This window comes from Chenopodium quinoa, unplaced genomic scaffold (assembly GCF_001683475.1).
Source record: "Chenopodium quinoa cultivar QQ74 unplaced genomic scaffold, ASM168347v1, whole genome shotgun sequence".
NCBI classification, from domain to species: Eukaryota; Viridiplantae; Streptophyta; class Magnoliopsida; order Caryophyllales; family Amaranthaceae; genus Chenopodium; species Chenopodium quinoa.
This window is the reverse complement of record NW_018743920.1, coordinates 874,162-896,501: the sequence shown is the minus strand read 5'-3', so window position 1 is coordinate 896,501 and position 22,340 is coordinate 874,162. Positions and strand designations below refer to the sequence as shown.

Here is a 22,340-nt window from a genome sequence, read left to right as displayed (position 1 = left end):
CTTATATTCGATATAAAGTCAGTTCTGTACGTATAGACCTTGGGTCCACAATAATATTATTGTGAACTAGGTCCACACAAATTTTTTGAGTATTGTGGTGGTTATTAACAACATCCAATCCAATCTAATCCGAAGTAGATTACAGTATTTTGGACAAAATTAAAAATTTGAGTGAAAATAAACTACCATATCAAAATTCATTTTTCAAAATATTTTAATACAATCTGATCTAATTTTTTTTAAAAAAAAATCAACCTGACTCTAATTGGTATAGACCAGATTGGATTTCAGTTATTTTACGAGTAACAGACTCCCCTACTTCCAACATTTATAACATTTGCTTCTTCCCCCATTATTAGTAGAGGAGGGGCTTTCCTACGAAATACTTTCCACTATTGTTACAAACTCATGATTTGTCCCGGCTGGGTAGCATGGATGAGTAAAAATGTACACTAACTGCAGGATATTGCATATACAACACCGTGAATACAGGTGCAACAGTATGCATATCGCAGTACCTGCTGATGCACATTTTACTGGAAGTCTTCTCAAATCCACTTTACAGGTTTACAAGCTTACTTTATAGGTCATGACGGAAACAACATGAAGCATTGTATACCCTATTCTAAGTTCTCAACATATACTTCATGTTTATAGAGTATTTTTTTTCCCAGCCTGTTGATTAGATTTTAATCTTGTACATATCCTAAAAATACCTCAACATGCATGGTTGCTTACTTATTTGCCCTACAAACCATTGACTGGATTGCTCTTTCTCCAGGAGCCCTGTAATAACCCAGAGATTCAGAAGGTTACCCTTAACTACCAACTAGTCTGCTACTTTCAGAGTATCTAAAAACTTGCACGAAAATAGAAAGCATACAAAACATCTATGAGACTTGAGAGTAAATGTAATGTTCTAGTTTTCTTTCCCCAATGTTAAGCAAGTTCTTTTCCACATTAAAGCATAAAAGAGGCCAAATGAATCAGTTCTTATGAGGCAAAAAGCCCACAAAATTATCACAATTCAAAAGTTCTATCGTGTTTTACAACTAAAAAAAAAAAAAAAAGGTATTTGATAAACCACAAGTCCCTCAAATGTTATTTGAATAATTGCCACATTAGCTGTGCTCCTTGTGCCTTTGCAGTTCTCTCCTATCATCGATCCAGCCTCTTCTAAGCACCTCCTGCATTTATTTAATATAAATCAGGACTAATTCGCTAACAAACTTATAGACAAGTCATTTGACTTCAAATAAACTTACATTGGAATCAAACAAACTTTGAGAACATTTTTCCATAAAGTTGGGCATCCTTCTTGTTGTATTCTCTCATCTTCTCCTTCAACTTCTTGTATTCTAGTTTCACCTCCCTGCATTGGTACAAAAGCAAAAAAAAAATAAGAATAGATTCCTATATTGCTGTATTGAGTGTACAACAGAAGCAACAGCCAAAAACAAACTCAGCTTCCTCGGCATGAACACTGGCCATAACCCATAAGTTGCATAACTACATTCAATACATACCCTAAAATTAAGGACCCAAGGGTATTATTGACCTTACTACTAGTGACAATGCTGGAACTTACTAATGTAGTTAAGATTAATCAATTAAAATAAATTGACATGAATTAAACCTTATAATGGCCAAAACAAAACAGCCACCAAAAGAAAATTTAAGCAAATTTTATGTACTTTGAAAAAGGGACTATAATTTAATCAGCTCATTGACTGGCCACTCATAACATATATGCATCTGTTTTTCAATAGTCATATTTGTATATACTTTTCATAAGGTAAAGCCATCAAACAAAATTCGGAATTTCAATATACCTGTTGTCAGGGTCAATTTCTAACGCCTTCTTAACATCAAACTCTGCCAACTCAAGATCTGCTAATTGTATATATGCCTGTGCTCTTCTGTAGAGCGCTTTGACATTCATGCTGTCGATATCCAACACCTATAATTTACACACAAGATAGTCGAAGGTAAAGAGCCAAATCTCGAACAAGTTCACAGTTAAACAATTGTATGGAAGATTGGAAGGCATACCTTGGTGCAAAGTTTCTCTGCTTGCTTATAGTCTTTCAACTTCAACTTACAGGCTGCATTATTCAAATTGCAAGATACCTTCAAGACCTTGGTCAGCTTCTTCTCATCATCACTAAAGGCATTGTCATACTCGACAAATTTAACAGCCTGGATAACACACAAAATGCAGATGTAAGCTTCTAACACACAAAAAACGAGTTATGGAATATTAGCATTCCCTGCTTTTAGAAGCTTACCTTCTCATATCTCTTTGATGCCCTAACATATTTGCCAGCCTTGAATAATGCATTTCCTTCTTCCTTCTTCTTGCCTGCTGCCTCAATTTTCTCTTCATTATTCATGTCCCATGACTCCTTGTCCTGAAGTAACAATTTCTTATGGTTTGATAAATAGTTCAAAATAGTCGTGTTAACATTATAATTTGAGGGTAACAGAGCCAACCAACCTTTTCAAATGAAACCAATTCTACTTCATAAAACACTGTAGAGTTGGGAGGAACCACAGCCAAGTCCTGCTTTGATTCCACAGAGCCAAAGGCATATTCTGGGGCAATTGTTAGTAAAGCCACTTCTCCTTTCTTCATTGTCAATACGGCTTTATCAAGCCCCTCTATAACTTGTTCTGCTTAGACATCAATCAGTCAAGAGTCAACATCTGTAGATGTAAAATGTAAAGAACCAGAATATGAAAACTAAACAGCGAGATTTACCTTCATCTGTCTTAAATTCAAAAAGCTCATCTCCATCTTCATGACCTTTTTTCAAGAAAACCGTGCCATCTTGTAGCTTTCCAAGTAGTTTCACTGCAGAAGTATAATTTCAGGTTCAAACAATAGTATTCCAAGTAACTACCTCTATTAGAAGAATAGAGTATCCCCAAACTTACATTTTACAACAGCTCCTTCATTAGGACGGTCATACCCTTCTCCTTCCTTGAGTATCTTTTTGACAACCTTCTTGTCATCAGTAACATTAGACACAGTCTTCCACGACAGAAGCTCAAGGGCAATCTGAAGAGTGGAATTTGGAGGAACAGCAGCTTCATCACCAGAAGCTGGCTTGCCTTTCTCTCCAAATCCATCTGCAACAGAAGAAGACAATCAGAACAAAAACACAAGAGTTCTGAGAATCTGAGAAATAACCTTCTCATGGAGAAAAGGCTTACATTGCGGCATTACGGTTAGAAGCACCTTCTCCCCCTTCTTCATAGTCTTCACAGCTTTTGACAATGCAGGACAGAAATGACCTGTTGAGACAGTATAAAACACCATCAACATCCACATATTGAGGAGAGTTCTTCTTCTTATTTTTTTTTACAGGAAAGTTACTTATTAGTATGGTACAAATTCAGAAATAGACTAACCTTCACTGACAGTGAACTCCACACCGTCAGACTTCCCAACCAAGGTTCCATCTTCAAGGCGAGCTTCAAATTTCACTGTGTAAGTAGGAACATAGAGCTGAATTAGTAATCTAAGAAGCAACTCCAACATAAATTATAACACATCAGCTTAAATGAGTAGCATACCAAACACCTCATCAGTATCCTTTGGATTTTCCCACTTCTCTCCTTGAGCAAGGACCTTCTTAAAGATTCCACCATCCTTGCATATATCCTTCACACTAACCCATGACAACAACTCGACATCAAACTGCAGGGTAGCGTTTGGCGGGATGGTAGGAGGTGAACCACTTTCACCGTAGGCCAGGGCAGGAGGAATAGTCCAAAGAGCATTTTCACCCTTTTTCATAGTTGAAATACCAACATCCCACCCTTTAATGACTTGACCTGTCACAATTGTTATACATAATAATGTCAAAAAAGAGCCTGCTTACGAGAAAAACCGCCTACTTTACAAGGCATACTATTGACAAGGATTTCCCATAAACAGCCTTATGTTCTTTCCTTTTGAGTGGAAAATGTTTTTCCATGGAAAACAACTTTGAAGGAATAAACACAATAGTAAAAATAATTTCTCTTTGCTTGTTTCCATGTGAGATAAATGGCAGTGAAAGGGAGAAGATGGGTGGAAGGAGATGAAAGGGATGTCAGGAGAGAAGTTAAATTGGCATTTCTTCCTTTCAAAAGTAACATGTTTTCCACCCTTCCGATAACCATTTTAAGCATTTACAAACCAAACAAAAAAAATTTTAAAATTATATTTTCCAGACAAAAATATGTTTTCCGCCAAAAACAAACAGAGCTTTACAAGTTTTGTCAAAAAAACAGAGCTTTAAGAGTTGCTTTAAGAGTTCAATCTTTTCTGTTTTTTCAACTAAATTATCCTAAACTAATTCAAACGTATCCTCTACGCATAAATCCAATTGCACTAACCATGCACAGGTAAAGTTTATGAAGTACAAAATTTATGAGTATATTTTCTTTATATGTTCTTCCTTCTACAGTTCTACTACTAACAACCAGTCATAAATTAGACAATAAAGCCTGGAAGGCAAAATGTAACTCCAATGTTATACAGCTATAAATTCAACCACTAACAAGGTCACTACTACCTAAACAACAAAATCCCAAGAAAATTCAATTTCTGCTACAATCAAAAACTCAAATAACCATAACATTATCAATACACATAACAATATGCAATTCCATTACAATTAACAACATAAGTTCAGGAATTTCATAATACAGTGATAAATGAACATTGCAAAACAAGATTATCATTACATAAACCTTTACTTGATCATTTTAAACACTACATTCAATTCAGATTTCAAGATTGTCAAACTAATAACATCAATTCAATTTTCATATCAATAATTACACAATCAAACATCAAAAAATGATAAAATCAAACCTTGGCCAAGAGTGAACTTGAAAGGAGTCCCTCGGTCACGACTCGAATCGAACTTCGTTCCATCCAACAATGTTCCAGTATAATGCACTGCAATTTTTCAAAAAATCACTCAAAAAATCTGGAAAAAAACACAGAAAAAATCAAATCAATGGAAAAAATCGAAGAAAATTGAGAATGAAAAATACCTTCGACTTCATCGCCAGGTTCAGGAGTATCCCAACCTTCACCTTCCTTAAGAAGCTTCTTCTTCAATCCTTCATTTCCGATCTTAATTTCTTCACCAACTTTCAAATTGGAAGATTCATCTTCGAAGTCCATTGGAGCGCCGTCCATCATCTCTTCCGTTCCAGGCATGTCGAAATCGTCCATTGTTGCAGAGGAGAGAGAAAAATTATGAGCCGAAGAATGTAGAGAGAGAAAATCTGGAGATTTCAAAAATGGTGGATTCTAGAGATAGGTGAGAGAAGAAGAAGGAGAAAGGGTTTATAAGTGAGAGTAGCTATTGAGGTTCTTCTAGATAGTTCTAATCACAAGGAAAACGGAAAAAGCGGAAATTAAAAAATGTGAAAATGAGGGGAAAAAGAAAGAGAAAGAGGTTGAGTGATTTTCGACTTTCGAAGAATGGGCTAGGGAGTCCAAGATTATTCTAGATAGGTTGAACATTTCTTGGAGGTGTGTAAAAAATACCACACCCGATCCAATTCGAAACAGATTTGTATTTGACTCAGATTTTAACTCATGTGGACACATTAATTTAGCATGACTCAAATTTAATAATAGACCTAGCTCGACCTCATCGAATCCGATCTAGACACCCGATTTGGCACTTCTAAGTTTACAATTATTCCCTCTCTTTTTATTTAAGTGTTGCATGTTGATCAATTGTCAAATTTGTGCATTGACATGTGTATCAGTTAAAGTGTTGCGATTATTATGAAACAACATCTCCTCTAATGCATCGGTCATTCTAAGCTAGCTCGACGTGCTCACAAGTCACACCTTTTCATTGGGGGTGGTTCTAAACTTCTAATATGATGTCAAATGTGTTTCGGGGTTTTCTGATGTCCTGCGGGAGAGTTACAATTCCGAGACTGGAACCGGACGCCTGTACCTGCAAAACAAACGGATGCCCCGGATGATTGGAGATCCGCCTCCGACGGTCAAGTTAGTACTTGATTAAGGAGTAATAAATGCGGAAATTAAAGTGATTGGGTCTCTCTAGGTGAGAGTGTTTAATGTGTGTAATCTGCGTAATCTGCGTTATCTCCCTTAATGAGGATTAAGGGAGGTATTTATAACCTCGGGAAACGTGCCAATCTAGGTTTAGGTTAACCTTGGGCTGATTGGGCTTCCCTCGGAAGTTGGGCCTAGGTGACCGGCTTCTCCATTAGGCATGGAGTATGCCACGTGTCATGACATAATAAGTCCAGGGTGGACGAATAAGCGTGTGCCACGTGGCAAGCCCTGAGATGTCCAACTGGGGGACACTTGGCAGGACCTGATTGGCCCACGTGGCGCATTCCGATTGGTGGGAGCAAAATCCCCTAATCATTTGCCCCTCACAGGTGGCACGTGACTGGTCACGTGTTACCTGTGACAGGTATCGCCCTGTAACAGGCGACAGCCTGCTACAGGTGTCACTCGGCGAGAGGCCGAGAGATTCTCCCGCCAAAATTTTGAATTATGGAAGTGACCCTTCGCCTTCTCACTTCGCCTATATAAAGGAGTGTTGACTTCGGTCATTTTCACACTTGAAAACTTTGTGAGAGAACATTCGGACCCCTGAACTTGCTCTGACATTTTGGACCCTTTCTGCCTACCGCCTACTCTGACAAGCCGACTGCAAAGGATTTTCAGAACTTCATCAATCGTCACTCGTTCAGGTAACCGTCGATCCTCTTACTCTTAATTTTCTCTTTACTTTATTCTTTTTTGAAATGGCACCACGGAAGCACACGACACGACCTAGGTTAGTGATCATCCGGTCACCGGGGACGGCTGAATCTAGGACTAGGAGTGTCGCCTGCCCTTTTCTGGACCCATCTTTGCCCTTTATACAAAGTCCGACTGTATCTGTGTCTATGCAGAGCATGATGGCCAGAACAAAAAAGACTGCCAGGATCTCAAACTCAGACGGCTCCTCCCACAGGGTGCCGATTAGTGAAAATCTGACCAGGCGCCAGATGTGGAAGTGAAACAAACCAGCTTGAAAGCCGGCAGTTCTGAGGGAGGAGTCAAAGTGACCCCTTCCCATTTTACAGTTGACAATTCTACATTCTCTCCTGCTCCTTTTAAAGGAGAGGAGGCGGGCCCCTCCGGGAGAGGGGAGGAGTCGTCCTCTTCGGACTCGTCAGAGGACGAATCCGAGTCTAGCTCTTCTGGCCATGCTTCTCTGGACACAGAAGAGAAAAACAGTCGCCTACAAGAGGCGAGGCTTTCTCACGCAGTTGAGAAGGGGGACGATTGGGCGGAGCCATCCGCCTCTCACCGAGAGCAAAATACCCCCTACTACTGCACGGTACCTCGGGGCCGGATCACGGCCATGCAAGAGAAAATGGAGAGCATTATCGCAAACCACACAATGGGCCCCGGCTTTTTAGTGTTCGTGCCGGATCCAGAAGACACAGTCGTCTGGCCGGCTGGTACCAGTTATGATGGCGCCTGCTTTGGCTGCTACGAGGCGGCCATCAAGGCTGGGCTGCGCTTCCCACTACATCCGGCTGTTCAGCGGATCTTGGATGGGTATGAGTTGGGGTTATGGCAGTTAGCCCCGAACTCCTGGGTCAACGTACTCGGCTATGTGGCCGGGTGCAAACTGCACGGGGTGGAGCCGAACTTCGAGGCTTTCGCCCACATGAACTACCTTAGCCGGACCCCTAAGGCAGGCGGTACCGGCTGGTATCAATTGACGAGCCACAGGGGCTACCTCATGACGAGAGGTAAAGCAAACAAATGGAAGGACTGGCGGAGCACCTTCCTTATCATTGAGAGTTCAGACACAGAGCTGAACAAGCGCTTCAACAGGTGGAACAGGAATCCGCCCCTTCTTGCAGGCGGCCGCAGCATGCCGCCTGTTCCCCCCAAGGCTAAGAAAGAGATCCTAGATAAAGGACTCTTCAAGGTAGAGTCGAAGGTGAACTCTACTTCAGGGGTACGAGAGCAAGTACCCCTGCACTGCGTCCCGAGCTTCCAATGGCTCTACGACGAGTACTTTTTGGCCGCCTGTGGCCTCAGCAGTAGGTACTCAAGAGGTAGCCGGCCTTTCGAATACTCTGTTGTTCCGTGCATTTCTTGTTATGACTTTTATTAACTTTGCTATTTGTTTTTGCAGCGGACGCCATGAGCAAAATTACCGCCTCCAAGACTGCGGCGGCCATGTTGCGGGCCTCCATCATGCAACAGTCTTCAACCGACTCCCCCAACAAGGGGGCACCCTTGGTGGGCTTCGAACCTTTCACCCTCTTTTTGGAGTTGTGTTTATGCATATACTGACTCTTTTCTTCTTTTTTAGACAGGCGCTCCAAGAGCTTCTTCTTCCCAACAGCCGGACCCCAAGGCCCGGAGGACGACTGTTGCGAGCTCTCCTGGTTCTGCCAGGAAACATGCGGCGGCTGAGAAACAGCCGGCCACTTCTTCTAAAACTCCAGTTGGGCCACCTAGAAGTATGAAATTGTCCTTGTAAATTTTAGACTTGCTCCCTCCTTTACTAGGTCTAATCCGTTTGTTTATGCTTGATGCAGCCGGCCCTCAGGAGCCTGACTTGGTCGAAGTGGCCAAGTCTATGATCAAGGCCGTACCTCCAGCTGAAAGGGAGGCGGTCAGGGGTGTCGGCACCCTTGACCTAGACGGGATTGCAGGGGTCCTTGCTGAGGTATACTTAGCATATTTTTGAGTATTTGAATTCCAGGACGCCTGTTTTCTTTTTTGTTTGGAAACTGACGCATGTTCCCCTTTTTACTTAGGCCCTGCTCCGAGTGAACGACCTTCGCAAGCCGCTTGACCGGAAGAACAAAGAGATAAAGGCTGCAAAAGCTATGGCCGCCTCTGACTATGATAAGGCAATGTTTCAAATTGCCCAAAATGAAGTTCTGACAATTGATATTCTTTATTATCAGGCGCAGGCTACCGCCGCTATCCGGGCTCAGTTAGAGGCGGCCCAGAAGAGGAATAGCGAGCTGGAGGCAACCATCAACAACCTCAAGACCGAGCCGAGACTTCTTCGCCAAAAGATGTCCTCATACGAAACCTTGGAGAAATCCTTGGCGAGCGTAAAGGAACGCCTGGTGACCCGGGAGAAGAGTCTTACTCAGGAGCTCTCGGAAAAGGCCGAGCAAGAAAAGAAAGAGCTGGTCCGGGAGATGATGGAAGACTCTGCTCAAATCCAGCGCATGACTTGGGGCCGCCTCTTCCCCAATGCCGACTTTGCCTCCTGGGAAAAAACGTACCGCCAGTGTTCTGATAGATATAATCAAGAGATCCTGGCGGCTGCTGAGGAAGTGGCGTTGGAGGAGGAGGAGCAGCCGGTAGTGGCGCTTGTGCCGCTTGGGGGTAATGCATCGAAGAAGGATGCAGCTGAAGCCGAGTCCAGCAAAAAGAGTGCTGACCAGGCGGCAGCTGCTAATATTGAAGATCTGCCCCCTTCTTAAGCTTTATGTCTTCTTTCCACGGCCTGCGTGCCGTTTGTTTGTATTTACCCGGCCAGGGGGCCGGGGCTCTGAATATTTGGCCGGTCTTTAATGACCGGCTTCCTTTTAATGAATATTTTTGTTTTGCTTCAAATTTGTTTAAGTATTGAATATTCTGATATCCAATTGCACACTATACCGACTGTTTTCATGGCCAATAGTTGCAGACAGGTACGGATAGTTAGTCACGCCGCCTATGCCCCTGGACGACTGGTTGTCTGTTTCCAGGCTAGACGATCAGTCGGCCATTTATCCAATCGGTATTCGAACCATTTTAAAGACTGGATCCCCTTTAGGCAGGCGGTTCTGTCATTTGTAAAATTAACCAAGTAGGAAAGTGGTTTCCTACTTGTCATGTTTTTAGGCTAGAGACTTTAGGCCGTCTAGGCCGACTGTTCCCCGCCATATTTAATCTAGTGTGAACAGGTGTTGTATGAACACCTTTTTAGTTTCATACTAAATTTTTAAGGAGTGACCAAGTAAACATGATTGTTACCTAGTCGCCAAGCAACTGAGTAGTAGAGGTATCAAGCGGTGGGTACCGGTTGTTCCCCTTTATTCGCCAATGTTTGTTGGCTTTTAACTCATAGGTTGTTAACCTAGCAGGAGTAGTGGTTGAGAGCCCCTGTTTGCTAAAAACAGGCGGACGACTCATACCTTTTAGGCTCCATACTAAGTTTGAGAGAGTGACTATGAGTTAACTTTGGTGTTACTCAGTCGCCGTCACTCCTGCTTGAGTAGTAAAGGTACCAGGCGGCGGAGGCCGGCTGAACCTTTTGATTCGCCAATGTTTGTTGGCTATTAACTCAAGAGGTACCCCCTGCATTTATCCCAAGTAATTATTCATTTGACTCAGATGTCAACTGCTACCACTGGTTAGGTTAGTGATAGAGTTATCCTTGTCTCAAAAACGGCTACGTGGTTTCTCTTGGGGACAGTCGTATAGGTGCCGTGTAATTAGTTTATAGAGCAATGTTCCACCCAAAAGGGAGCTGCTCTCTGCGACGAATTTCATCCAGAGGGATGCCGCCGGACGCCTGCTATGATGTTGGGACAGGTCGTATTAGTTTAAAGATTGGATCAGTTGGCTTGGCGCCTGGACTGATCATTCGGCTTGTGGCCTTGGTTAGTTCTTGGTGAACGTAGGTGCTAAGTAAGAGGAGGGTAGCCGCCTGTTAAGGCACATGGTCGGCCAGGCCCTGATCATTTTTAGCTAAGTATAAGGGGGGTGGCTGTGTGCTTTGGAACCAGTCGGCCCTCTTCTATGGAGAGTAGCCGGCTATATATCCAGACGGCATGCCCCTATGGTGATAGTGTAAAATATTCAATGGAGAGTAGCCGACTGTAAAGGTACAGGCGGCATGCCCCTCTAAAGATAAAGTAAAATACTCAATGGAGAGTAGCCGACTGTAAAGGTACAGACGGCATGCCCCTCTGAAGATAGAGTAAAATACTCAATGGAGAGTAGCCGACTGTAAAGGTACAGACGGCATGCCCCTCTGATGATAAAGTGAAATACTCAATGGAGAGTAGGCGACTGTAAATGTATAGGCGGCCTGCCCCTCTTAAGTAAGAATAAAAATTAAACATGGAGAGTAGCCGACTGTTTGTCAGTAGGCATGCCCCTCTTAAGTAAAAATGAAAACTGAGTATGGAGAGTAGCCGACTGTTTGTTAGTAGGTGTGCCCCTCTTAGTACAAAATTGAATATTAAGTATGCAAACTTTTATTAAGTAGCCCTTGACTATTTATATCATTCAAAAGAAATATTTCTTAAGATTATCTACATTCCAAGTTCGAGGCAACGGTTGGCCGTCTGGTGTTTCCAGACGGTAGGTACCGTCCCTGACCTCTTCATAGATTCGGTAGGGTCCTTCCCAGTTGGGAGTTAGTTTGCCAGACTCATTAGCCCTTCCAACTGCTTCCATTTTTCTAAGTACAAAGTCCCCCACTTTGAGTGGACGCCTGTGTACTTTTTTGTTGTATGATCTAGTCATTCTCATGCGGTAAATTTCATGGTGCAAGACAGCATTGCCCCTCCTTTCAGGAAGTGAGTCTAATGCCAGGCGCATGGCTTCCCAGTTTGCCTCTTCGTCATATAGCATTACTCGAAGAGTCGGCTCGTAGTGTTCTATTGGAAGAACAGCTTCCGCACCATAAGTTAGGAGGAATGGAGTTTCTCCAGTCGCCCCTTTTTCAGTCATCCTAATGGCCCAGAGAACATGTGGTAATTCATCCGCCCATAGGCCGCCTGCTCGTTCAATCTTTTTTATTGAGACCGTCTGAGATGATTTTATTAAAGGCTTCTACCTGGCCGTTTGCTTGTGGACGGTCGACAGATGCAAAGTAGTGTGCAATTCCTTGGTCACCCAACCAGCTTTTGAGAACAGGCGTCTCAAATTGGGGACCATTATCAAAAACCATAGACATGGGAACCCCGAACCGAGTGATGACATTTTTCTAAATGAATGAAATTACATCCTTCGTCTTGATTCCCTTTACAGCCTCCGCCTCTACCCATTTAGTGAAGTAGTCGACGGCAACAAGTATGTACCTCCTTCCGCCTGTAGCAGGCGTATATGGACCCAGAATATCCATGCCCCACTTAGCAAACGGTAGTGGGCTATGAATGGTAGTGAGGTCAGTAGCCGGACGGTGAATTAGCTTGCCAAACCTTTGGCACTTGTCACATTTTTTCACCATCTCCATTACATCTGCTTCTAAAGTAGGCCTAAAGTAGCCCTGCCGCCTTGCCCGTTGAGCAAGCGTCCTACCGCCTATATGAGAAGCACAGTAACCAGAGTGAAGATCGTCTAGTATCTCTCGTCCCTTTTCTGGAGTAACACACTTTAAGAAGGGTTGAAGGTACCCCCTTTTGTGAAGTTCTCCCTTTATTATTTCAAAACTGGTTGCTCGTTTTTTCAGTGCTGCCGCCTGTTGATGATCATCCGGCAGGGTACCGTTTGTCAGATATGCCCTGATTGGATCCATCCAGGTTGAGCTTCTGTCTAGGATTCCAATAGGGTCTTCCTCGATGCTTCTCTTCTCCATTACTTCCCAAAAAACAGTTCGAGGAGTATCACAGGAGGCGGATGATGTTAATTTTGAAAGTGCATTCGCCTGGTTGTTTTCTGATCTCGGCACTTGGGTCAGATGGAAATCCTCAAGGGAGCCGACTGCTTGTCGGACCGCCTGTAAATACTTGATCATGGCCGGATGGGTTGCTTCGTATTCGCCATTGTACTGACTCACTATCAATTGTGAATCGGAACAAGCGTCTATTTTTCTTGCCCCTGCCGCCTTGCACATGCGGATTCCGGCTAGTAAAGCTTCATATTCTACCTCATTGTTTGAGGCCTGAAAACTGAAACGTAGAGCATACTCGTACCTGTCGCCCTCTGGCGACTGACATATGACGCCTGCTCCACAACCATTTGAAGTAGAGCTTCCATCCACATATACCTTCCAGACTTGGTCTGGAACTTGAGAGTCAGGAGGACGAGTCATCTCAACAATAAAGTCAGCAAAGGCTTGCCCCTTCACTGCTTTTCAAGGCTCGAAGGTAACTTCGAGGCTCTGTATTTCTATGGCCCATTTGATCATTCGGCCTGACGACTCCATGATGGTCAATGGCCGCTTGATAGGTTGGTCTGTATACACGACGACTGCATGTGCCAAAAAGTAGGGCTTCAATTTTTTAACAGCCATGAAGAGTGCAAGACCAAATTTCTCCACTAAGGGATACCTCAACTCGGCATTTTTCAGTACGTGACTGACAAAGTAGACCGGGAGCTGACAGCCGTCTCTTTCATCAAGGAGAACAGCGCTTAACACATGATCAGAGACGGCCAGGTACATGTAGAGTACTTCTTTGGGCAAAAGGCTGACCAGCCTCGGCAAGGAATGCAAGTGAACTTTCAATTTCTGGAAGGCCGCCTCAGCATCCGGCCCCCATTCAAACCTTGCCTTTTTCTTAATTGCCTGGAAAAAGTATAGGCATTTGTCGCCTGATCGGCTTAGAAATCTTCCCAAGGCCGCCAGACAACCTGTTAACTTCTGAACCTCTCGGATGGTACGAGGCGACTGCATGTCGATGACCGCCTGCACCTTCTCAGGGTTCGCCTTTATTCCTCTCTGATTGATAAGGAATTCGAGAAATTTCCCAGACTCAACTCCAAAGAAACATTTCCTGGGATTGAGCATGACATGGTGCCGCCTGAGTGTGGCGAAAGTTTCTCGGAGGTCCGACAGATGATCTTTCTGAAGTTTAGACTTGACAATCATATCATCAATATATGCCTCGACATTTCTCCCAATCTGATCAAAGAACACAGTGTTTATCATTCGCTGGAAAGTGGCCGGGGCATTCTTAAGACCAAACGGCATGACCGTGTAACAGTATAACCCCTGATCAGTGACGAAGGCCGTCTTCTCCTGATCTTTCTTCCATAAAGGAATTTGATGGAAACCAGAGTAGGCGTCCATAAATCTCATCAAAGCATGGCCGGCTGTTGAGTCGACCATGTTATCAATTTTAGGCAGAGGGTAACTGTCTTTGGGGCACGCCTTGTTTAATTCTGTGTAGTCTACACACATTCGCCAGGTGCCATTCGGCTTTTTAACAAGCACCACATTTGCAACCCAGTCTGGGAAGTAACATTGCCGAATGAATCTGCATCAAGTAATTTTTTAACTTCGGCGGCTGCCGCCTGACTTCTTTCTTCGCCATGCTTCCGCTTCTTCTGTCGTACCGGCTTCTTTTTCGGATCCACGGCCAGTTTATGTACCTCCAGATCAGGACTAATGCCTGGCATTTCATGGACTTCGAATGCAAAGATGTCCTTGTATTCTTTCAATAGTTTGTGCAAGTCGTCACCCAGGTCCCTTAGAGCAGTCGTCCCAACCTTGATTGTTCTGTCAGGACGCGAGTCATCTAAGATCAGGTCCATATGCTCACCAGCTGGCTGAGGGCGGAATTCATCCGACCGCTCCTCTGCCAATGATTGTTATTTTCTGTCTTTTCTTGCGGCCCCTGTCTGGGATGCCTTTCTCTTCTTGCCGCCTGCTTCTTGAACAGGCGCACTCTCCTTGACATTGTCAAGGTCTATTTTTCCACCGCTCGACCCAGTGGCCATAACAGTGGGCTTGACATCCGAGAGATAGCACTCTCGGGCCATCCTCTGATCTCCCCTTAGGGACCCGACTGTTCCATTATCCCTCTCAAACTTGAGCAACATAAGAGATGGGATTATAACAGCCTTGGAATTATTCAGGGTTGGTCGTCCCAGAATCATTAGGCCGAGAGTTCTTCTACTACCAGGAACCGGACTACCATGTGTCGTCCTTCCCCTTTTTCGCCCAGGCGGATGGGTAAATCCACTCGTCCCACTGGGTGGACGACTCCTCCTCCAAACCCTACTAAGGGGTGGGAGGCCGGATGTATGCAATCAGTCTGATATTTTAGTTTTGACAGACATTTGCTGCTGATGAGATCTGAGGAGCTTCCGGTATCTATGAGGATTCGGCCAACTCTCTGGTTGGCCACTTTACATTCAATAACGATAGGGTCGTCATGCGGCCCTCTTACCCCTCCTAGATCTTCTTCAGTGATGACAATCTCAGGAAATGAATATTTGGAGGGCCGTTCTTGGTGAACGGAATTTACATCTAACCGCCTGATATTGTCTTTGTTGCCCCTAATAGTGGGGCCGCCTCCTGAGAAGCCGCCTGCAATGGTGTAGACGACTGCATCATCTGTATCGGAGCTGTCGGCATGTTGATTCTTTTTGGTCGACTGCTTTTTCGAGGAAGTGTTCCCCGTAGATTTCTTGACATAAGTGTCAAGGTCACCTTGCTCAACTAGGCGGTCCAGATACCGCATGAGAGTGATGCATTCATTGGTGTGATGACCAACATCTTCATAATAATCACAGAATTTTTCTTAGTTCCGATTGTTTGCAGAACCCTTCATGGGGACCGGCTTCTCAATTGAGATCCGTCCCTTGATTTCCTTTAGGATAAATTGGCTATCCTTGTTAAACACATACTTTGGGAGTATGGTTTGAATTCTTTTTTCTTCTTCTGGGACGGCTGTTTAGAGGAATCAGTTGCCCAGACCTCTTTTCTCTTCTCGTCTTTGTTTGACGACTGCTTCTGTCGTCCTTCTCTTTTGTCGGACCTTTTCCCGTCTGACTGTTTTACCGTACTACAAAGATCAGTCGCCTGTATATAGGCTTCCGCTTCAATCAAGGCCTCTTGAAGAGTCGCCACCCTCTTTCGGACCAAATCAAATTTGAAGGTCGACCCGTCTTTGAGACCTCTGAAAAAGTCAGTATAGGCTACTTCATCCGGTAACCCTTGAATCTGTATTCTCATCAGGTTAAATCGCCTGATGTAAGAACGAAGCCCCTCCTTCTCGCCCTGCTGAATTGTTCCTAAATCAAGGGTCGTCTTCTTCGCAGGGATGTTCATGGCGAAGTTGGAGGTGAATAAGTAAGCAAGCGTCTTGAAATTATTTACACAACCAGTCGACAGGTTGCCGAACCATTGTTGTGCGATTCCTTTGAGAGTCGCTGGGAAACACTTGCACCAAGTAGGATCATCCAACCCTTGAAGGTACATCGTGAATGCCATCAGATGGTCTTCTGGGTTAGTAGTGCCGTCATAGGCTCCTACTAATACCTTTTTCACTTTGGCCGGTTGGGCGGCTTCAGTAATTTCCTTGGAGAAGGCCGACGGCTGTTCACCAAGTCTAAGCAACCGTAGCTGCCAGTCCATAGGTTGGACATTTTTTGCTGCATGTCCACCAAACGGAGGTGGCTGTAAAAAATACTGTTGTTGCGGTACAAACGGTAAGTTTGGTACCGCCTGGTCGCTATGAAAGCCGGACTGACGGGAGGTGCCGCCTGACTGACCCTCATGATACGACTGAGTATGCCTCATCGAGGTATTTCGCAGACTGTCTTGGAATTTTGAAGTAGAGGCCAACTCTGCCAATCGGTCACTCTTCTTCTGCTCTAGCAGTAGCCGAGCGTCTGTGTATGTTTTCCTCGACCCGTCCGCCTGAATATGACGAACAGGTTTCCTATTTCCTAGAGTAGGAAAACGGTATTTTGTGAAATCAAGGGCAGGTGGCTCCCACTTCCTAGATTTAGGATGAGGGGTCGCCTCTCGCCCTTGAACTGGCTTCCTCTTCCGTGAAGTGGAGGGTTTCTTAGCCGACTGCTCCTTGTCCAGAGCAGGCGGCTTCTTGTTGATCAACTCTTGAATTTCTCCCTTGAAGTCCCTCATGAAGGTCATGAGTTCGTTCCTTGTGATGGGAACAGACCCATCAGTCGGCTGCTGCCGAACAGGCGGTGCGCCTGCTGGCTCGCTTCCAGTTTGAAGATGTTCCCGTTCCCTCCTTTCGGTATGACGGGTACGTCGGGCCCTTAGGGTCCCGTCTGAAGCTGTGTGAGCTTCAACTTCAAATTCATTCTCAGTATCGTGGTCCGACTGAACTTGAGGGTCGTCTAGGGGACGCCTCTCTTCAGGAGTCGGTACAGACGTGGATGCCATCTCAGAAGTACTCTCCCCACAGACGGCGCCAAAATGTTTCGGGGTTTTCTGATGTCCTGCGGGAGAGTTACAATTCCGAGACTGGAACCGGACGCCTGTACCTGCAAAACAAACGGATGCCCCGGATGATTGGAGATCCGCCTCCGACGGTCAAGTTAGTACTTGATTAAGGAGTAATTAATGCGGAAATTAAAGTGATTGGGTCTCTCTAGGTGAGAGTGTTTAATGTGTGTAATCTGCGTTATCTCCCTTAATGAGGATTAAGGGAGGTATTTATAACCTCGGGAAACGTGCCAATCTAGGTTTAGGTTAACCTTGGGCTGATTGGGCTTCCCTCGGAAGTTGGGCCTAGGTGACCGCTTCTCCATTAGGCATGGAGTATGCCACGTGTCATGACATAATAAGTCCAGGGTGGACGAATAAGCGTGTGCCACGTGGCAAGCCCTGAGATGTCCAACTGGGGGACACTTGGCAGGACCTGATTGGCCCACGTGGCGCATTCCGATTGGTGGGAGCAAAATCCCCTAATTAAAATGGTTTGGGGCTATGTGCAATTGATCCTTGCTAGTCTAATTGCTCTATGATAAATTTGATTTATCTTTATCTTGCAATCTTCATAATGATGGGTTCGTATTACTCTCAAGTATTCCCAATTGATTTTAGGATGATGAAATATGTTGAATTTGTATTTTGTGATTGGTTTACTCCATGAGCTTATGCTTAGTCCAATGAAATTTTCGGAATACAGGGTCGAATTCAATATTTTGATATCAGTTTCCGATCAATAATAATATTGATATGGGTAATTGTGTGTCCATTTAGGGCATTTACCCAACCAATGCACATCCCTATCTCAAAGGGTATACTCACCCAAACCACCTTTTACTCCTTAAAGTAAGGGTGTAATTGTGTAATTCTACAACGGAGAAAAGATTAAATAGATATAATTGAGCTTATCTTAACTTGAACGCATTAACTTGAATATATAGCTAAGCAAAATAGATGGAAGACAAGGTTATTTTCCCATTACTAATACTAAGTAAAAGTGAAATTTTTATGATCTCTCACTTCAACAAGGTTTTACAAGATGGACCTCCTGCTCAAATGATAAGAGAAGGAAGCCAACAAAAAGCTACGAACTATTCTGCGCAACTCAATACCATTATATGTCTACTTTGCGCACAAAATTTAAGAGACTGCTCTTCCCAGTCTATAGTTCCTCATCATCGAAGTCTTCAATGTCATCAATGTCTTCAGCTCCACTAGATGGAGCCCCATTCACGGAAACAAGCTCAGTGTCGAAGATAAGAGTTGCTCCACCTGCAAACATAAAGGGAGTTAAGGAATTACAAAACAAAACATTAACAATAATTAAGAATCTTAAAAGCATGAGATTTACGAGTAATAATTGGAAGTCATTTTCCAAAACAACAGCTAAAAGCCTAATTCTAACGAGCACATAATCAGACACAAAGTAACTAGAGAAAAACTAGAAAACACTAGTTTTGCCATGATTGAAAGTTATGGTTACATGTAATAGCCACACTTTAACTTTTCACACTAGAGATAAGTCAAAGTGTACCTGGAATAGTTGGGGGAGATCCTTGCTCCCCATAACCGAGCTTTGCAGGTATTTTCAATTTCCTCTTCTCGCCCACACACATCCCCAGCAGTCCCTGGTCCCAACCTGCATTAAACATAATTGTTAATACCAACTTAATCTTTGGTTTATAAAGAATCAATATAAAGGACAATGATTGGGTCCAATTTTGATCCCAAATCTTAGGTCACCTTCAAAGATTAAGATTTTACATCTTAGTTTGACTGAAATCAACAAATATTTAGCAACAAGTTTTACATCTTAAGTAACATGTCTTGAAACCAACAAATTTTTAACAAGTTTTACATCTTACTTTAGATGTCCTAAACAAACCCAACTACTCATGAAACATAAAGTTGAAAAGATATTAATGAAATACATATTTGTTCCAATGTCCAAGTGATACAATAATTAAAGTTTAGCAGCAACGACAAATACATAGCACATGCGCACAGAAATAGGCAACAGGTTGACAAAAATTTAAAGGTGATCATATTTGAGTTCAAAATTTCTACTGCCTCCTATTCCACAAGCTACAGTGACTGACCTATTTTACTTCTTATGATTAAGATTCAATCAAAAAGAGGTTAGAATGGAATTGAAAGATATGATTAGGTGAATAATCATTCATTGACCAAGAAGAAACAATAGTATGGAGACATAATATACGGAGGACAACCAACATAATACGACAGGAGTATCATGGTGTGGTAACATAAGGAATTTACTCCTTATTCCTTACCCATCCCTTTTTTTCAAAAAATTGGTATTGTGCAGACATGTGGATAATTTCACAAAGAATAAAGAAACAATGAGGTACATGATTTGACTTTATGATATTAGCTTCCAGGGCATCTTCTTATACATGTTGCAAAGTGAATTGCAGACCTAGAAACAGTCCACGAGAAATATCAGTAGCACCATACTGATAAGTGCAACTGTGCAAGCGCGTTAATAGCAGACTTCCTTTCAAGTTCTACCTTGAATTCCCCATTTCAAATATTGTTTACTTGGACACATGTATGTTTCAATTCAGGTCACAGGTATACTTTTAAAAATTGGCAGAAGTTAAACATCTAAATTCTAAACAATCACCCAAGTTAATGCCTTGATGGTGTATTGACTGTATTGGTCCCATACACATATTATCAACAATTGTATATTTGCTCAAACCACAACAAGTAAGAAGTGAATCTGTCATAGAAGATGTCAGGGATATGAACAAAAACTCAGGCTATGTAAACTGTGGGGAAGGCAGGTAGGTGAGCAGGAGCAATGGTTTACATATGTTTCAATTTAAAACTGTAAAATTGGGTCTATCTGTGTATTAATCATCACATTTTTTGGACTACTACAAATCTATAATCACTTTTGTTGTACTAAACAAGTTAGAAACAAAACTGACATAAAATTAGCAAATTTCAGGGTACCTTTGATCACTTGGCCACTACCAAGTTGAAACTCAATGGGGTCACCCCTTTCAAAGCTAGAATCGAAAACAGTCCCATCTGTCAGTTGTCCCTGCCAAATGAGGTAACAAATAATAGATAGTATCAGTACACCATTCTTGAAGTTGTTTGCAGCTATCTCTAATTCTCTATAAAGATTGTTGTAGTTCTTCACGAGTTACATTGTGCAGCAAATTTGATGAACTAATCAAAACTTTACAAATGTGAAATAAGCAAGAAGAGAACTAACCCGATAGTGGACCTTGACTTTATCACCTTTGTGAGCCTTGGTCTCACAAGATGCTGGCTTATACTGTAATAATCAAAGCAGACGGTAAGTTCCTACCATATATACGAAGTAACTATATAAGAGCGCATATAAGAGTATTAGACCATATGGGGCACCAGATCACCAAGGGGTGGTGTTTCTGATGCATATGTTGTTCGAGCCTATGAGCAAAAGTTAGCGACAACTAATCTAAACAAAACACACACGTACTAGTGTACTACCTAGTAAAATCCAGCATCTCTAAATATAGATGCTCAAAACATCATCCGAAAACAAAACAGATTAGTAAACCAACAAAGCACATTGAACATAGCCCGCCAGTCATAAACTACAGTAAAATTGAAATTTTTTACTGAAAAGAGAAAGAGAAAGACGGTATACTTCCGAATCAAGGGCTAAAGACTTGACCTATTATATTTAAAGGCCAAAACGGAAATAACCCACATCATATAAAAATTTATTGAAGAAAATGGTGCTAAAATTTTAGTTAAGCATAGGATATTAATAATTAATTTAAATTCATAAATGCAGGAAAAAACAACTCTGAGTTCCCCCTAATTGGCTAAGGCTCTTCTCTTCTCAACTCGGAAATAATTATTCAGACACTATCAATTTTAATTATCAAATTCAATAAAAATCAGTTATATCGTTAAAGCCAGTATAAATCAGTTAATTTCAACAATAATCAATACATATCATTTCATTTCAATCAATTCAATGAGAAGTAATGAAATCAACATCATACTCCCAAAAAATCGCAAACCCATCCACAAAATAATTACACCTTCAATTAAAGATCAGAAAATACTTTGTATATACTTTGATGCATATGAGAATAATATTCGAACTCAAAATCAGAAAAATGAAAGAAAGATTATACCTTGACACCGATCTGTAATTCTTTGACATCATCTGACTTTTTAGCATAAGCTGTACCTGTACATTAATGGGATTTAATCAGAATGTCAGATCCAAAAAAAAATGGGAGTTGGAATTAGAGAAGAAGACAAGGGAAGAACGAAAATACCAAAATAGTTACCTAATGCGATCAGCGCAAGAAAAAGTAAGATCCCAAATGCTCTCGCCATTGTTTCTTGATTTACTGCAACTCCTTCCCACCTCACTTCCTTTATCGATTTATACCCGTTTGTCAATGCGTCAAGATGTGAATTTTAAGAGGTTGTATGGGTCATTGGTTCGAGTTCAGGTTGGGTAACATGGGGTTCAACCACTTTCGAGTTTATTCGTACGACTTAGTACTGTCAAAACGATTTGACAGTTCGGTTTCGGTTCGGTTTGAAATCGGGTCGGTTTGAAATCGTTCAAATGTCTTACGGGTTCGGTTTCAGTTCGGTTTAAATAATTATCGGTTCGATTCGGTTTCGGTTTATTCTTGAACGGTTTAAATTCGGTTCGGGTTGTAAACGGTTCGGTGCAAACGGGTTGCGGTTTGTTAACGGTTCGGTGTAAACGGTTTTTATCCCGGTTTAAATTCGGTTCGGGTTGTAAACGGTTCGGGTTGTAAACGGTTCGGGTTGTAAACGGTCCGGGTAGTAAACGGTTCGGTGCAGATGAGTTGCGGTTTGTTAATGGTTTTTATCCCGGTTAGAAACGGTTCGTTTCTTTTTTAGTTCAGTTTTATTTTAGTTCGATTTATAACTGGTTTGGTTTGTTAACGAGTTCAGTTCTTCTACGATTTAATATTATTTGGATCAGTTTTATTTTAGGTTTACTAAATTACGGTTTGGGTCTGTTTTTGATTTTAAAAAATCGGATTTTTATTGAGTCGTTCAAAATACTCCTAGTAGGAAGTGGTTTGTAAACGGTTTGAATTATAAGCGATTCGGTTCATAAACGGTTCGGTTTATAAGCGGTTTGGTTTATAATCAGTTTGG

General features: G+C 42.5%; 2 protein-coding genes across 2 annotated transcripts; both read right to left on the bottom strand.

Moving 5' to 3' along the window:
* Window positions 1–899: 899 nt before the first annotated feature.
* LOC110687804 (peptidyl-prolyl cis-trans isomerase FKBP62-like) lies at window positions 900–5,400 on the bottom strand. The gene is made up of 13 exons (XM_021864447.1): window positions 5,053–5,400; window positions 4,868–4,954; window positions 3,580–3,840; window positions 3,415–3,489; window positions 3,217–3,297; window positions 2,938–3,132; window positions 2,762–2,854; window positions 2,498–2,673; window positions 2,289–2,411; window positions 2,053–2,199; window positions 1,833–1,960; window positions 1,266–1,372; window positions 900–1,187 (listed from the first exon to the last, which is right to left on the bottom strand). Exons 1-12 carry the CDS (start codon window positions 5,234–5,236, stop codon window positions 1,273–1,275), a joined length of 1,650 nt encoding a protein of 549 aa, XP_021720139.1. The 5' UTR covers window positions 5,237–5,400; the 3' UTR covers window positions 900–1,187; window positions 1,266–1,272.
* A 12,707-nt stretch (window positions 5,401–18,107) lies between these two features.
* LOC110687803 (peptidyl-prolyl cis-trans isomerase FKBP15-1-like) lies at window positions 18,108–21,638 on the bottom strand. The gene is made up of 6 exons (XM_021864446.1): window positions 21,485–21,638; window positions 21,326–21,381; window positions 20,407–20,469; window positions 20,139–20,229; window positions 18,691–18,795; window positions 18,108–18,428 (listed from the first exon to the last, which is right to left on the bottom strand). The coding sequence occupies exons 1-6, from the start codon at window positions 21,531–21,533 to the stop codon at window positions 18,319–18,321; spliced, it is 474 nt and encodes a 157-aa protein (XP_021720138.1). The 5' UTR covers window positions 21,534–21,638; the 3' UTR covers window positions 18,108–18,318.
* Between the last annotated feature and the right edge of the window lie 702 nt (window positions 21,639–22,340).